Source organism: Triticum dicoccoides, chromosome 4B, assembly GCF_002162155.2.
Source record: "Triticum dicoccoides isolate Atlit2015 ecotype Zavitan chromosome 4B, WEW_v2.0, whole genome shotgun sequence".
NCBI lineage: Eukaryota > Viridiplantae > Streptophyta > Magnoliopsida > Poales > Poaceae > Triticum > Triticum dicoccoides.
The window spans coordinates 506,366,762-506,383,778 of NC_041387.1; the positions used below are offsets into that span (position 1 = coordinate 506,366,762).

Sequence of the window (17,017 nt, forward strand, 5' to 3'; positions counted from 1 at the left end):
GTAGAGCCGACCGATGGTCAGTTCAATCGATGATTTCCTAAAAATTAACATGGGAAATTGACCGAGAAGCTAGTGCAATCCGCACGTGTTGACAATGAAATAAGACGCAACAAAAAAACACCATCTAAACACGCAAAAGTGATGATTCCCGCTGCTACTCTCCATGCAGAGGTCGAAGGTTATCCTCCTTTTGAAACCGCGCACCACGAGGTCCCCGTGCCATTTGTGATAACTAACACGTCGCCGGCTAACGGGTCAGGAGAAACGTGCGGGAATTCAGCATTGTGTGTTTTAATCGACAGTGTGAAACGTAATGGCTGCCAAGAAAGGGGGCGGAGCCACCTTATCCATGAGATTTTTTTGTCAGAAAAGTCGGTGGGCAGAACCTTTCGCGGTTCCATCGAACATGTGGGTGACACAACCAAAGAACCAAGGATATGATCAATTCTTGCCCGTCTGTCTTCAAGGTGCCGATGGTCCACAATTCTAGGTGCGCAGCCGACGCCGCGGATTATTAGTTGCGTGGTCAACGAGAGCGAAGGAGTAGAGTGTAATAGCTAGTCTGTCTAGCTCGCACTACTTGACTCGCTAAAAATGGAGAAGGAAAATAAAGAAATACAGTAGTACCATTGTGCTGCGAAGTACTGACCTTCCCGGCAACCGGTGCCTTCGACGAAGCCGTCGCCCTCGAGCCCCTCCGGGCACTCGCACTGGAACGCCTCCGGCCGCGTCCTTGTCGCCGGGAACTGGGTGCAGTTGGCTCTGGCATCACAGCGGCAAGGCCCCGGTACCCACCAGTCCAGCTCCAGCGCGCCGAGCAGCAGCGACGGGCCCCCTGCATCCGAATAGCTCACCGCCGACACCAGCCCGGTGCAGTTCGACCTGAGCACCTCGCTTTTGTTCAGAAAATGGTGGCCGCGTGTGCTGTTGGTAGGAGGCACGATGCAGCGGATGGACTCGTCGGTGCAGTGGGACGAGTTCCTGTCAAGGAAGCGCTCAGGCGAACTGCTGCAGTTGCTGATTTGAGCAGCCTCGGCGCATGAGCTGACGACGAGCGCATTCCGGAGGCGGGCGCATAGCTGTCGGAGAAGAGCGCCGCGACGGACGCATTGAACAAGCGAGAGCAGTTGGGCTGCAGTTTGAGGATGAGCGCGCGCGGCGTGAAGTTGCGGACGACCAGACCCAGCTCTCGCGTGCCGCCGACGAACACAACGCCGGCCCCGACATCGCAACCGAGCCGTATCGTGCAGTCGCTGGAGAAGCCGAACGGGTACGGCAGCGTCATGCCGCCGCAGCTCCGCACGCAGCTCCCGTTGCCTCCGCCGGCCGCGGCCGCCGCGGGCAGCAGCACGGCCGCCAGCAGCGGCAACAGCAGCACCGCACCGCGCATCTCCGTAGCTAGCTAGTTTAGCTTATCTTGCTTCCGAGCTCCGAGCAAGCCGTTCCTCTCATCTTAGATTTGCGCCTATAGCTAGTCAAGCAAGCGAAGCAAGCTTTAGCTGCGGCGCGGGAAAGAAAGGAAGGCGCGCGCGGCTGGAGTTGGGACTGGGCGAGGGAGAGGAGGTGGTGATGGTGCCTGTGGTGGTGCGCGCGCTTGCGTCCCCGCCGCGTCGGCTGTCATTTTTGTTGGTTCATTGCAGTGGAATTTTCCGCATTAAAAGCCGAGACCAACGACCAACCTACTCCTACTGCTCCTGCTGTGCTGCCCCATCCCGCACTGCACACACAAACACACTGGCACGCAGCTCATCACTATCCCGTCTAGAGTAGCAAGGCCCAGAGGGAGAATCCAAGTAATCCTCTCGCCAGTCTCGCCGTCATGGGAATGCGGGGCCGTACGCCGTCGTCGTCTCCCCGCAGCCCACGGGCGCCCGTTCCCACCACAGGCACAGCCGCGTCGCGCTCACGGTCACGGCTAGCTTAGATTAGAGCACTCTCCTCCACCGTGGAAGCGCAGGCGTGGACCGGAGACCTCGGCCTCGGCCTCGGGTAGCCGCCAGCTAGAGCCCGCCCGACGCCCGCCCCGCCCTCTCCACACGCTGCGCCCACTTGCCGTGCGCCGCATGACAACGCACGTTATTAGACTAGAAAAATCCCGGGCCAAACGACGACCCGGGGTCCGACGACGCAAGGCAACTGGTCGTTTTCATTTCCGGGAAATGGGTAATGGAAGGACGCACGTATGCTGGTGGCCTTAGATTAAGAGAGGACGTGACCTGACAGGGTTTTCAGGATTAGAAGAAGCTAGTTTAGTAGCACCACTAGGAGGCGGCCACCCTAATCACGTAGGATGGTGGAGACACCCACCTAACCATGCGACTATCTGCTTAAGAGCATGGTTAATAATATAGCCAGCTGCTGGCTATATGATGTTGCCATGTCACATATAGTCAAGTTTATAGCCAACAAGTACAATAGCTAGATATAAATATGTATTACTTTGTTGATACATGGCCCACCCCACTCTCTCACAAAGTACGTAGGAGCACGTGCTGCAGCCGGCTGTTAACTAGTAGCCCGCTTCTCTTCTCTCTCCTCTTCTCTCTCTTCCAAGTAAGCAAGAATATAATATTTAATGTCTTACAGCCCGCCTACATCACCTTATTGTACTTGCTCTAATAATGCTATATTTAATTTGTTCGTAGGGGAACTAATTAATTAAGGTCAACCTACTCTACGGTGCTGATGAGCAGCTAATGGATGGGGTGTGCAGTATTCAACCAAGTTGATGCTGCTATTACAAGCCACGCTACACCATAATTATAAATTTAGCTGCCCAAAAGGAGAAAAAATGGTCACAAAGTAGAGAGGAAAACAAACAAATCCACACTGCCGACAAGCTTGAATACCTTTTCAACCATACCTGGATAACCTGTGTCCCTGATAGTATTCGTATTAGTTGTCCCCCAAGAAACAGCCTTGGATCCTGATTAGCGGCTGCTTCCACTTTCCACACCCGCCAAAGTTCAGAGTTCCGCTCGTCGCCGCAGTCAACAGCTACAGCTTGCATCCGCCAAATCAGCACGAAAAAGGAGATCAGATAGGGGGGCCACACACAAAGTTCCATCAAAATCAACTGCTCGTGTGTAGTAGTAATATTGAAAGTAACACAGTAAGGATGCAATTAATTCTGACGTTTTGCGGAAGGTTACAGCGGAAAGGAAAACAGTGACATCTTCTGCCAATTTGCTGATGAGAGCCTCTGGTCCACTAGCAGTTGCTTGACTCTAGTTGGCAAGTTGGATGCAGTTATTCGTCATCGCTTTCAACCCTACACAAGCAAGAACAGGAAATACTGGAATCTGGTTTCTCCAAATATACAATTCGGTACCGGAATGTTTTTCTTCTCTGGTATACCACTGGTATCATTAATCCGACAATGACTCGTGTGGTTTTTTATAAACAAGCAAACCTGTAATACACGACAATCGAGATATGATATAACAGTTCACTAAAAGCTGTAACCACTTCAGTATTTCTTCAAGACGAAATTGCAACCTCGGATTTTAGCAGGAAATATACATCAGTGTGATTCTGAACATGAATCTCCTCTCATTACATGTACCAAAAGGTATGGTGTATGGACCTCAGATTTCCAGTATAGTTCTTATCTGCTCCGGCGAATGCTTGACCAACGATCTTGGGTCAGGATAACAGTTCTTTGGATCCATCACCGCCTTGTAAATGAGCTCGTAAGCTTCTGCTAGTGCTCTCGCCAAACCATAGCACGCGTCTGAGCGTAACCTTGGAACCTGCAGCTGCTCGAATTCCGGCAAGGAGCCTTCTGTTCCAGTCACAATACCATAGAAAGCTTTCAAGCACTCCAGAAGCATTTGTGGTGATGTCTCCACAACATCTGCCAGAGGTCTTGCATCATCCTCGCCGTCAGTAGAGCTGTAGTTCTTCATGTATGGCATCTTACTTGACAATCCACACTTACTGAGAATGCTATCAGCTTCTTTATCTACCAAGGCACGCGTGTGTGTTTCGATCATAGAGCGAAGGTTTTTCACATAGCTTGTAGCAACCTCCTGATCCATCAATGGTTCCTCAATAGCTGATAAGCAGTTGATGAGGTAAACTTTGGACGAAGATTCACCACTCTGTACATTGCATGGCATCATGTAAGGAAAAATATTACCCAGTCAAAGGCTTAAAGCAAAAAGGTTTCTGATCCGCGCATAAAAAATCACAGTTTCTTTAATCTGATCAGTGCCCAAAAGGTTATGAAATAAAATTGAACAAGGCAATCATGAAATCCACAACACCGGCTGTTTCTCATGAAGCCAATTATATTTTTATTCTGGGACCATAAAGCGAGTATTAAGGAATGTGAATTGGAATTTTTTTTTTGAGAAGGAATGTGAATTGGAATTGCATGCCTATTGGTATATGTAGGATCACTTCATCAATTACTAAATAATAAGTGTTTCCCATGTCGAATAGTGCTAACCGCCAAATGAATGGAAGTGTTTGATCTTATCCATCTCTGCCTCGCTAGTTGTCTCCACTTTTTCTCTACAGTTTGCACTGGCAAAGGTGCCAGTTTCACTGTTGCAGCTACAGGGAACTTTTTGAAATTTCTTTACTTGTACCATCTGTATTTTAATAGTCTAATAACTGTGTGGTGTGTGGTGGTGACTGGCAACAGAAAGAAAAAAAGGCTGGCTATTTTACTAGTTCAGTTCATGACCAGAACATAAGTACAAAGGTTGCTCCACAATAGTCACAGGTCCAAGGGATTCACATTACGATGCACATGGTAAACAAAAAGAATTATGCTACCTACCAGGACAGATGTTGATGATTTCTTTGATAGAATAGCATCAACTGAGATTGAATCTATCTTACTTCCGATAGGTTCAGAACTAGTTCTACCACGCCGTGCAAGTGCACCTTTTGACTTTTGTGCCTCTGCGGCTTGCTCACACATCTGAAGAGTAGGTCAGGAAGTCAGGATTAGCACTAACAGTACCACATGTAAACGAGGACTCCCGATAAACCACAATGCAGATAACACCACATTCTGTGGTAACAACAATAAAGGTATAACAAAACTACTTGTAAAAGAGAAGAACAGCAAATATGGAACACCTTTTGCACCGATAGCGCATGTCATCTGTAGTAACTGGCTCCACTAGAACATACTAATATATTAGTTTCTACAAATCACGAGTACTGATCAAAATGAGTAAAACGTACACACTTGTTACTTGTGCAATCTAGAGTTACTTTATACTATATGATTACCCAAAAAACATCCACATGGAACAGCCCCAAAAACTTCTAGAATGAAATGAAATATTTAGGAAGTGACACTAAAACACATAATTACTTTGGAGATATTAAGCAATTGTGTAATACTGATAGCTTGCTTGAGCGGAAGATAACTTGATGGTGAATACAGACACTGAAATACTGCTAGTTTTAAGAATTATCACATAACATCACTGTAGACATAGAGGATAGGAAGATAAATCCTATTATTACAAAAATAATAATATAGAGTGCTCAGTGGATACTGGATAGGATCAAAATTCAAAATTGCACCAAGGGTAGAAATTAGTCAGACCGAGCAATAAATTTTCAGCTTGCCGGACATGCTTTTTAGACATCTGTACAAACTAAAGTACATCGAATGCAGAAAGCTCACCTGAATTATAGGATCCAGTATTGCAGAAATGACTGGATCAAAGTTTAACCCTTTTCCAGAGGCAGAAATCATCATGCTATTGTAGGTACTTATGAGCTCAAGCAACAGAGAAACTCCCTCCCTCACTGCTGGTGGGGGAGAGAGGTCAACCGCAACAAGTGGAGGATATCGCAATAACTTTTCTCCACGGCTCTTCAGGATGTTGAAGAATGTCCGCTGTGTTGCATCTCTAAGTGACCATATTGTATTGCACAATGATGTGTCTACACCCAGCAGTTCTGATATCTAGAATAGAAAAGGACCATGTGTGAACTGAATAAATCTTAGCTTTACTAAATAGCCAGAACTAGAATTTCAGACTCACCGTGTAACCATAAAATTCCAGGGTATTACTAAGTTTGTAAGAAACTATCAGACTTGGTTGTGACTGCAGAACTTGCTCGACTCGAACTTTAAACGGTCGGCATGCCCCTTCAAATATTCTATCGAGAACAAAAGTGAAATCAGATTCTCCTTTGGATGAATCACCTTCTCTTACAGAATGACGATGATTAGCTGGACCACTGTCACTTATTGCATCCGGATCAAGCAGCGCAGCTATAAGCTCCCTTTCAGATGCAAGTGCCTTCAAACATTAAAGCCAGAAGTTTAGAAAGGCTAAAGGAATATCTTTATGTTGCAGATGAATGATGCATATGTATGCATGTTATTTGTAAGGGATTTTATTTAACAAACATTAATTAGCTCATTGCATACTGACTATTAACAAGGATAGACCAAGGAAATCACCTGATGTAGCCATCCCAGCATATCGCCTACATAACGAAGAGGATCATGAGCATGCACTTCTATTGGTCTTGGGAGCCCTCCGGGTCCACCTCTAGTAAGAGCACTTATAAACCGCCTGAATAAGGCATGATGCCTCATATTGGCAACCTATGGATGTGGATAACTAAACTATCAGACACTATTTGAATTAACTGCAACTTTACTATGTAGAAGGTAAAAACTCAGGTATCATAACTATTTACAAGGTACGGCATACCTCTTCTGCGCAGTACTTGAACAGAACAGGCCTTTCCTTCAGGCACCGAACAGCCTTCTTCAAAAGTTCACTTACTTCAGGATTATCAGTATCACCTAGTTTTTTACACTCAACTTGAACCCACCTGATGACAGGGAAATTTGAATTACGACACTTGAACATCAAATGTCAATTGATCATGTTATATAGAACACAGCACAATAGCAAATTTGAGCAAGGTCTTCGGCAACAGTTCATTCAACAGTACTTATCATGAGAACTTATTTTTCAGTAGTGTCTAGTGAATGAAGTCAAGTATAGATGAACGTTGAACACTAGCTTTGGAACAGTAGGTAAGGTCAAATTAGAGCATAAAACATGAACTACAAAGTTAACAAAAGAACATCCCAAGGAAATGTTAGGGTACAATATTGTCAGTAGCAGTAAAAGCAAGCAAAAGTGGGTGAGCGGAAATATATCTCCAATTACTGAGTAAAAAACAAAGACTTCCAGTGAAAGGAAAAGGAACAGCAAAAGATTAGATGACTATAGAACGATGGCCAGTACCTGCATAATCTTTCATAAGCTCCTTCTTGGTACACGGACATCATATCCATAAGTTCCAAACCAGCACGCTGAATAAATAAAAAATAGGGCATTAACACACATATTCTATGGAATCAGCTATTAGAAATAGGTTCCCAGTGTCAAAGCATCTAGTTCTTGGTGGAATGTAGGGTCATCTCCTTACGGGCTCATTCAGTTTGCTTTTTTTAGTATTTTTTTCTTATATATGGCATTCTTTTCATAGGAACGGAGCAACTAAGATTCCTTACGATTGTGTCCATATTGGCCTAATTCTTGAGGATTCTTAGCATTATGTGAGACCTCATTGGAAATTCCTAAAGATTGGAGTCGACAGGGCATCCTAATCCTTTACTTTTCCTATTCCTTTGATCTGGAAATCTCGTAAACCAAATGAGCCCTACATAATTTGAGCAGACCTTGTATATGCCAGTAAATGGATTAACAGAACTCCATATTTCCGAAAATACAAAGCTAAAAATATCAAATTAAGATAACCCATTAACTGCTTTCATTCTAGGAATGTAGTCCTTTTTTGCTTCCCAAGGAAGAGCCTATTTATGACAGACAGCTGAGAATCCATTCTTCTAATTGAGTTGAAAGACTGGCAGGAGAAAATGTTGATGTTGTTGTGCTCAAGAAAATGAAGGCAAGGAAAAATCTCAAGGACAAAGTGAAAGTACCTGGTGGTGTGTTCGCAGCAGAACCTTGCAGTTCGAATGGATTTCTTGGACATGCAATAGTGCCTTAAAGAATTTCTCATCTATATCTTCTTCCCGGAGTGCATGTATCTATTAAACATAAGGTTCTGTGAATAAAAACACTCCAGATTGCCGTGCCACTAAACGGGCAAGACATCGCACCATAGCAACCAAAGAATCATTGGAACAACTGATTTCGTTTAAGTAGAGAGTAGTACCTCTTCATTTGAAAGTTGGTAATCCCGCAGGAAACATGATACAATTTCCTGGCGCTGAGTGATAACCTCAAGTTCTTGTTGCAACCTCTCCGTTGTACTGATGATATCCCCTGTACTTGCACTACAGCTGCTCAATGCTTCCTCAATCCTAACACAATGGCAGCGAATAGCATTCAAGTCAAACCGGCTGCTTTTAGTAGAAACCTTTTGCATATACAGCTTAACATTATCTATATTTACTCAAATGTCTTAGTTAGCACCATGCACCAATAATAAAATACTGACTGCAGGTTCTACAACTCACAAAGATTGAGTAAAAACATGTGTTCATACAATGTGCCAATTCCCCTAAATCTACAGGTTTGAGGTGAACCTAGTGCAAATATCAGAAAACAAGCTAAGGTTCCATTTCCAGGCAGGAGGAGCAGAAGAACAAAATGCCAGAATGGACTCACTTCTTCCAGGAATCGTCCAGCGCGTGCACTTCCCCCTCGACGCGATCCAACGCCTGCACGCGAACATGAAAAGGAAAACAAGCAATCAGGCACCAACCGACCAACGGACGACGTGGGGAGGCGAGGCGGGCAGCAATGCGGCAAGAGCGCGCACCTTCTGGGCGGGGAGGGAGGCGTCGAGGAAGTGGCGGTTGATGGCGAGCGCGCGCTGCTCGACGGAGGACTTGAGGTTGCGGCGCGCCTGCGGGGTGTTGTGCTCGTAGAAGGTGGAGAGCGCGCCCAGCGAGGCCAGCAGATCTGGGCTGTCCGTCCGCGTCTCGAGCACCTTCTTCAGCTTCCGGGACACCCCCGGCGCCAGCGCCGCCGCCATCCTGCCCCGCTTGGCCGCTGCCCCGCCGCTGCAGGCAACGCCGCCGAGTTCGCGATCTCAATTCGCAGGTGATCTTCCCCTCCGTCCTCCCTTCCCTTCGGCTGAGGAGTTTGGTGATGACCGTCTAGGATCTGGGGGAGGTGAGGCTTCCGCCGTGCCGCCGTGTCGCCGTGTGTCTGTCAGTGTTGGGTTCAAAGGCAGGCTCACTTAGAGCCCACAAGAAGCCCGGCAAGTAAGTGGGCCCACAGATGGGCCACAATTCTCGGTTCCCACATTTTCTTCCTACCACCACTGTCACTGGCAAGAGTGTTTTTTTTGTTCTTCTTTAAAAAGGCAAGAATGCTTTTGCTTTTTCCAACTCCGCGCATCAATATTTTAAGCAACAAAACGCCAGCTAGTTGTAGTATCAGAATTTCTAAGAAAAAAATCGTAGCACCAGAAAAAGATTGACGCATGTTTCAATTTTCAAAACACAGCTCGAGCTAAAAGAAAAAGGCAATAGCTGACAATGTTGCAGTCTCTACGAAGGTTTACAGCTGACAATGGACATCACTACATCACAGAGTAAAAATTACTATTGCATGGTCATCACAGAGTCAAAAATACTATTCCAGTCAGCCAAATAACTCCGACGATTGCATGGCCATACAAAGTAAAAGCACTGATGATGATTTGGAACTCCAGCCAGCCTACATACGCACCTCCTTCTCCGATATGATCACGAGTCCATGTCCACAGGTTCATCTGCCGGGCCAGCATATGATAGTTCCTTGCCCATGACCACCGCCGTCATCATCAGCTTACCGGCGTCCGGAAAGGCGTCGTGCTGCATCAGCACCTCCTCCACCGAGAAACACTTGGCCTCCAGGCCTCTCGCGTGCACGTCCTCTTTCCTCACGGGGAGCACCTCCTCGAACGTGCCGTCGAACACCACCGCGTCCGAGCTGTAGCACAGCCTCGAAGCGTTGAAGAGGACCGTTCCCTGAAGAGATTCTTGGATGACTTCATCGCTCCAGCCTTCTGAAACTGATGCCTGTGAGAGCTCAACCCAGTCATCCTGGTCGGCTGCGTTCGTCCAGCAAGCCTCTAGAAGGCCTTTGTTGGAGCTTCGGAACGAGGAGCCTGTCCAAGCAAATACTTCGAAGGCTTTGAGAGAGAGCTCGCGGCCTCTCTTCATGCACATCTCAATTAGTTCTGATGGCGGAAGAAGCTTGCTTGCATGTTTGCCCTGTGCATATTCTGGATCATGCTGAACAATCGCTTCCTGTAAAGAAAAGATAAAAATTATTTCGTCAGCTATGCGTTCTGACTTCCCTTAGAAATGATAGGGCATCCACCTACCTGCCATCAAGCAAGTTATCCTCTTTTGTATAGCTTGAATATACTTTCATCAAAGATAAATAAAACAACTTTGTAAAACTTTGTAGGAGTTCAAACTTGGTAGTACTGCCATGCCTCTAAACATGGAATACTTCAATACATGGCCAGTTAACACTGAAGTCTGGAGGCAGATAATTAATTATAGAGAACAGAAGTACAACATCATCTTTTTCTGTTTAAGGCACTTCACCTGAAGATTTAGAATCCGGATATCAGCATCTATCTGTGCAACCTTTACTTCATAATCAACATCCTTACCTACTTGTTAAAAACTGCAATATATCAGGAGTCCATTTACCACGAAAAGAACAAAACATATCATCGAAGAAATGGGAATTAATACAAAAGAATGATGCAACATCGGTTCCTTAACAAAAATTATCTTCTAGAAAATCAGGCATTTCCTGTGCTGCAGAAAGTTCAGCAGAATCATTGAAATAAACTCTTACCAAATAATAAAAGGTTAAGCAGCACGCCGATAAGAATATGCAACACCTACAAGTCCTAAGCATGTGAAAATTTCAATGATGGAGAGAATCATAGAATTCATCGCATTTACTTAGCACTTGATAAACTACTGCTGTCCATCTTAAAAATAATACTGGAAGCCAGTTTTACATAAACTTATATAATATGTGGTTACATCAATCATGGCATAGCAGGAGGTATAGAAGGAAAGTATAACAGAAGAAATAGTTAACCTGCTGTTGCGGCAATTTTAGAGAGATAGAGAAGACGTCTTCTTTCAACAAAGGACAGCGACTTTCTGGTGCTTGTTAGGTCAGCATCTTCTCCAGGACTTGAAAGCAGAGCACAGGTATGAAGAGTCTCTGAAGCAGTTGAGAACTGATTTAAGCATATTTCGTGCAGCCACAAAAGATCGCTACGGTCTTTCAGAAAATTAGCTAGCTCTTCCTGGAATTCTTCTCCCAGCCTTAACAGCTTAGCGGAACTCCGGCTGTTGATTAGCTGTTTAAAAACGTAGAAACTGAATCCCCCCTGAGGTCCTATACTATCATGCTGCAACATAAGGTTCAACATAAGAGCCGTGTTCCATAACAATTTTTTGGTTGAAAGTGGATAACATGCTAGGTCATTGAAAAAATATACAACAAGGCATAAAAATGATCCAAGACAAATTGGGGATATGATCATGTGATTTTACCATAAGATTGCGGAGGAGAACCGTATCACTGATATCATAGCAAATCTGCCACAACGTTTGGTACCCTTCATGCCGTTTAGCTGTTGCCAAAATAGGAGAAGTGACCTCTCTAAATATAGATTCTTTCAGATCAGGATTGTCATTGCCTTCACTTGACTCCTGGTAAATACGGGCATGTATTAGGTAGTACCATATTAAAATCAAGTAAAACCGTAGAGCCAACATTGACAGTGTTTATAAAATGATACATGTTAAGTATGAACGCATCATGTCAAGAAGTGAAGAAACTGTCAACAGCAGATGGGCAATCCAGAAAAATGTTGAGTTAATTAAATTACTAATTGTCCAGATAGGCCTTTGCGATGGTTCTTTTTTATATGGAATGTCATTCTAGCTGAAACTGCCCTTTGTTACTTGATGTCAAGCTATCATCCACTATGTTGATGCATACAAACTTACATTCATGTCAGATCAACAAAACATACACTGATACACGTGTTATGATCAGAGATTACTAGTCAATGCATGCTTGTATAGTCCATATTCACTTCAATGAAAATGACACTAGGGGGAATCAACCAAAGAGCCAACCAAGCAGCAAACTACTAAAATCTCATCTGAATGTCGATGTCACAGATTGCGTACTGAAAGGGTGAGTTGCTACATAAATAACAAAATACTCCAGAACTACCATTGCATACATACAAGTATAACACAAGTTTGAACCTCAACAGTCCGCAAATTGGTACGAGGCAGCTAATCATATAAAATAAGCTATGGACCTAACCAGTAACCACACCATTTTCTGAGGGAATAAAGGATAGACTGAATTCTAAGATAGAACAATAGATAAGAGTACAAGGAAATAAAGAGACATCATGAACTTGCAAAATATAAGCGCGCAAGAAAAACATTAAGAAAATAGTGGGGTAGAATTAGACCAAACCTGATATTTTGCTTCTATAATTTGCTTTGCAAGGTCATAAAGGGATCCAAGAAGCTCATCTCTCCGTTCACAGTATTCTTGGGCTAGCACACCATGGTCCTCCCCACGTTCAAATTTGGCAGTTAATAGACCAATATATCCCTCCAGTAGTATATCTGTGAGTCCTTCCAGCTGAGACCATAGATTAGATTTCATTGGCATGCCTGCAGATCCTGGTTCTCTCAAAAGCTCCATCACAGATGATGCCAGGTTCCAGATTCCAGACCGCACTACAGGCTGACTGTTCCATGTTATCAGCCCTTCAGGAGAAGGATACCAGTCCTTGTACTCCGCTCTGTAGTGCAATGCTGCCTGAACTAAGGTCACACAGGCATTTGATAACTCAAGTGCACGTTGCATCTGAACAGATGGGTGTTCTTCTCCGGTTATGATATACCGAAGTTGATGCGACAAACAATAAAATAGATCCTCTATATCAGAAACTCTACTGTAGAAAACTTCAGCGTTATCACGATCCATTAATAGAACAGTGTTCCGTCGAGCTTTCTCACCGACCAGCTGAATGAGATTCCACAGTGCACCAGCAGTTGGGGTTTTGGACTGAGGTGATAAACGTGTGCTTGAACTCTGCTGGCTAAGGGCATTTTGTAATTCTCTAAGATGGATCATTCCAGAGAGCTTTTCTCCATGTTCCATGACACTTAGCATTGCAGCTCCTATTGAAAAAGCATAATGAAAATTATTCGGTCAGAAAATGAACTCATAGAACAGTATCAGTTCCCCTTATGTCTATATAAATCGATATTGTAGTCTCTAGGTCCTATCACATTGTTACAATTACAAATTTAATGATTTCAAGAGAAGGGGGAGGGGTGTTCTAAGACAAATGCCTAATGATTAACAGATACTATAGCATACACAAGATACCATAATAGAAAGATCACATCAATTTTGACAACAATGTGTAATATAGATAGCAAACAGACAATAACAATAAGTAACATAACCAATGGGTCCGTTTGATTATTTGTAACAGGGATAATACGAGTCCAAAAACAAATTTAAAAAAATGGCAAGAGAAGATCCATACTTTGTTTTGAAGATAGTTCTTCATGGCACTTGGACAAGACAAGAAATTGAAGGAATTTCTCATGTTTTTGACGTTTCTCAGCAAGGGATGAAACAATTGTTGAAGCAAGAAATTCAGCTTCTCTAGTTGTTGTCCAGTGCTTAGATAATGTGTTTACAATAGATTTGCTTACTCGAACAAATACGTTCATCTCACCCTCTTTCTCAAATGCCCCTGCTACTCTAAGCTTTTGAAGTGCCTCATGAACAGCGCCAGACAAAATAAAATCATGAAACAGCCGATTAAGTAACATCTCAGCCTCTTCATCAACCACAGCCTGCTGGGCTACGCCTGTTAATGCTGATCTTTGCCTGTCTCCAGCACTCCAAGCCTCAGAGCTAACTCTTCTGGGAACAATACTGGCACTGAATGCTTGACTTCTCCTTTTCTCTTCAGCGACTGCTTCATTACAGCTACCTTTTCGTGATAAGCTGCGCTCTGGAGGCTCAACCCCACCAACTAATACAGCCTTCTCAGGTATTGCCCAGATTCCTGCCTTTTCTGTGAGAACAACCCAAGCTCCTTCATCCCTATCCTCAGCAGATGGGATAATGGAAGCATCAAAAACCTTTCCAGCATCCCAAGGCAGATCAAATTGATAGAGTCGGGTAGAGCCCCTCCAATAGATGGCCACCGTTGCTTTTCCATCACCTGATAAGATGGTCACTGAGCCAGAAGGCTTGCCGCCAGTTTTTAGCCTCATGGAGAACAAAAATTCTTCATCCTCCACTCGAGCTTTAGGGATTATCACCTGAGCAGGAGCTTTTTTCTCCAAAAACCTTTCACATTTAACCACATTGTTTTCGGATGGAAACTTTTGGTTAGATTTGTACAGCATTGTCAGAAGTGAATACTGAGTGTAGTTTGACCCACTCACCCGGTCTTTGCAGAAGGTAGCAACAAGAATATTAAATTCCTTCCCGCGCTCATCTATCTGCATGTCCAAAAGCCAGATGTTCTTTTGACCAGCTATGTCCTTTTTTATGCCCAACTCCCCATCATTACCAACAATTTCCTGAGACCCTAATATTTTTACATTGATTCCATGCAAGAGTGAGATGCCCCAACATTGTATTCCCTGGCTAGTCAACAAAAAGAACTTCCGTTCAGCAGCCTCGGATGATTCATTGCTTGGTAGCCAAACCAAGGATCTTCCACCATTATTTTTCTGAGAATGATCAGTACCATTATCTCCTAATGTATCACGATGGACTTCTCTTCGGTGAATTCTCAGTGGTGAACACTGAAACAACCATAAAGCACCTGTTGGCTCAGAAGCAATCGCAATACATTCATGAGCGGCTCCTGGAACGGAAGCTGCAATTAGCGAGTTAAACCTGTAACAGCCAGATATGGCACCACTTGCAGATGTGTCACTGTGGCCAGATAAACTAAGAACTGGACCCTTGCTACTAGTTTCATCATAGATATCAGGCCAATACGCAATAGCTTGTGTTCTTCTGTTGCAGAGGATAAGACCAGTAGAACTTCTTCGGTGCAACATATCTCCACTATTCCTTGTTGATGGACCACTACTATGCCATCTCATGATGCAAACCGTCCACTGGTTACCAGAGAGGGGTTTTCCGTCTTTGTCTCCCACAAGCGAAGACGGGATCTCAAGTGCAAGACAATCTTTTGCAACAGCAGCCAAGTAGCTCCAGATAAAAAGCTCATTTCCACATATCATCCATGCAAGGGATGTTTCTTTATCAATGCCACCTACAAGCATGCTCTTGCCTACAAGGGATACATAAACGGCGTCTGCAGTTCAGAATGGTAGAAGCAAACTAGCAAAAGAAAAATCGTGCAGGCACCCAAGAGAAACTAGTTACCGGCAAAATTCCTCTGCAGAAGGTTGGCTTGTGCATTCCTCACGACTTGGGGAAACTCTGCTACGCGCACTGGTTGGATCTGGTCAGAATCGCCGGCCCTGTCTGTTTGCTTTGATGTCGAAATCCTGAAAATTCGCACAGAGAAACATAATTTAGAAACATCGCAGTTCGGCGAACTGTGTCAAACTGTAAGCACGCTAGCCTATTACGGTGAGGATGGCGAAGGGGGTCCTGCGCATCGCTTGCTTCCGGTGCCTCAACTAGATACAAGCACGCGGTGAAATGCGGCGATTCTGGTGAAATCGAAGACAGGTGGGACGGAAGGGTCACCTGGCGAGGAGGGAGGAGGTGGTCCATGGGGCCGGGGTGCCCGTGGCGGGGCGGTCGGAGAGGGCGAATCCACCAGTGGAAGGGGAGTGGGCGGGAGCAGGAGGAGGGGGTGAAGGGGTCGCCTCCTCCTTCTCCCTGCGGTGGAAGTGGGGTTTCCGGATCGCCGGCGAGAACATCTTTGGCGGCGGACGAGCTGTGCTGCAGCCACCTCAAGCTCTCCGACTAGCCGGCCTTTTTCGGCGCTCTCTCCGGTAGGCTAGGGTTTTACTAGTGTTTTGAGTTTCTTCTTTTTCTCTCCTCTTTGCGTTTTGCCCCTCCTTAGAGATGAAAATACGGAGACGCTAGTGGGAGCTAAGGGCCTCTGTGTAATACATGGTTCTAAAACCAGAGAGATGGAAAAGGTTACTTCCTCACATATGATTCTTACGACTCTTCCTACGATCCAAATGCATTATTTAATTTTCTTTTTTTAAAGGACTCACTGTTATAAACGTTCCCAAATGACAAGTGCCACATTTGAGAAAACTCTGTATCTGACATTTTTTACAATTAAAGTTGTCATCTAGAAGTAAAAAAAAAACAAATAAAAAAATTGAAACTTGCCATACGAAAAGAAAGTTGCCATCCTCGCGTCGCTAAACTTGCCATAGAAAAACATGTGTGGCACTCATTAGTCTTAAAGGTTTGTGAAAGTGCAATTATCCCTAGGTGGTTTTGGTAATTCATAACAACATATAGCTCATTGAGCTAATGCTATTCCAAGACATATATTTCAGGAAAGCTCAATGAATGGCATGGCATGGATGATGAAAGTGGATCCCTTAAAATACTAAGGACAAAGGATTGGCTTAAGCTCATTAGCTCAAGACTCTTCATTTTATATTTTAGTGATCCAAGATCACATTGAGTCTATAGGAAAAGCCAATACTATCAAGGAGGGATGAGGTGTTGCTTAATGAGCCTCTTGCTTCATGTACTTAGTGATATGCTCCAAAACCCTCAGCTACTTTCTCACATCCACAAATGACCTAAACCCAAAGCCAAAATCGGTCACACCGATTCTTCCTATCCGGCGCCACCGATTTCAAATGTCATAGCCACTGCCACAAACCCTAGGCAAATCGGTTCTACCGATAGGGATCTCGGTCTCACCGAGATGGGATTGTAATCTCTCTGTTTCCCTTCGTAATGTTTCGGTCAAACCGAAGTGAGCGATCGGTCCCACC

At 44.6% G+C, this 17,017-nt stretch overlaps 2 protein-coding genes and 1 pseudogene across 2 annotated transcripts; all 3 read right to left on the reverse strand.

The window, feature by feature from the left end:
- Positions 1–1,718, reverse strand: part of LOC119291135 — a 6,459-nt pseudogene extending 4,741 nt beyond the window's left edge.
- A 1,620-nt stretch (positions 1,719–3,338) lies between these two features.
- Positions 3,339–9,164, reverse strand: LOC119291137 (conserved oligomeric Golgi complex subunit 6-like). The gene is made up of 11 exons (XM_037569849.1): positions 8,791–9,164; positions 8,637–8,689; positions 8,182–8,329; positions 7,946–8,053; positions 7,245–7,312; positions 6,699–6,822; positions 6,443–6,589; positions 6,018–6,278; positions 5,654–5,938; positions 4,790–4,933; positions 3,339–4,103 (listed from the first exon to the last, which is right to left on the reverse strand). The coding sequence occupies exons 1-11, from the start codon at positions 9,004–9,006 to the stop codon at positions 3,588–3,590; spliced, it is 2,070 nt and encodes a 689-aa protein (XP_037425746.1). The 5' UTR covers positions 9,007–9,164; the 3' UTR covers positions 3,339–3,587.
- Positions 9,165–9,462: 298 nt separating this feature from the next.
- On the reverse strand, positions 9,463–16,054 carry LOC119291138 (nuclear pore complex protein NUP133-like). Its single transcript, XM_037569850.1, has 8 exons — positions 15,792–16,054; positions 15,462–15,586; positions 13,588–15,366; positions 12,498–13,213; positions 11,552–11,710; positions 11,088–11,406; positions 10,577–10,644; positions 9,463–10,270 (listed from the first exon to the last, which is right to left on the reverse strand). Exons 1-8 carry the CDS (start codon positions 15,965–15,967, stop codon positions 9,725–9,727), a joined length of 3,888 nt encoding a protein of 1,295 aa, XP_037425747.1. The 5' UTR covers positions 15,968–16,054; the 3' UTR covers positions 9,463–9,724.
- Positions 16,055–17,017: the final 963 nt, after the last annotated feature.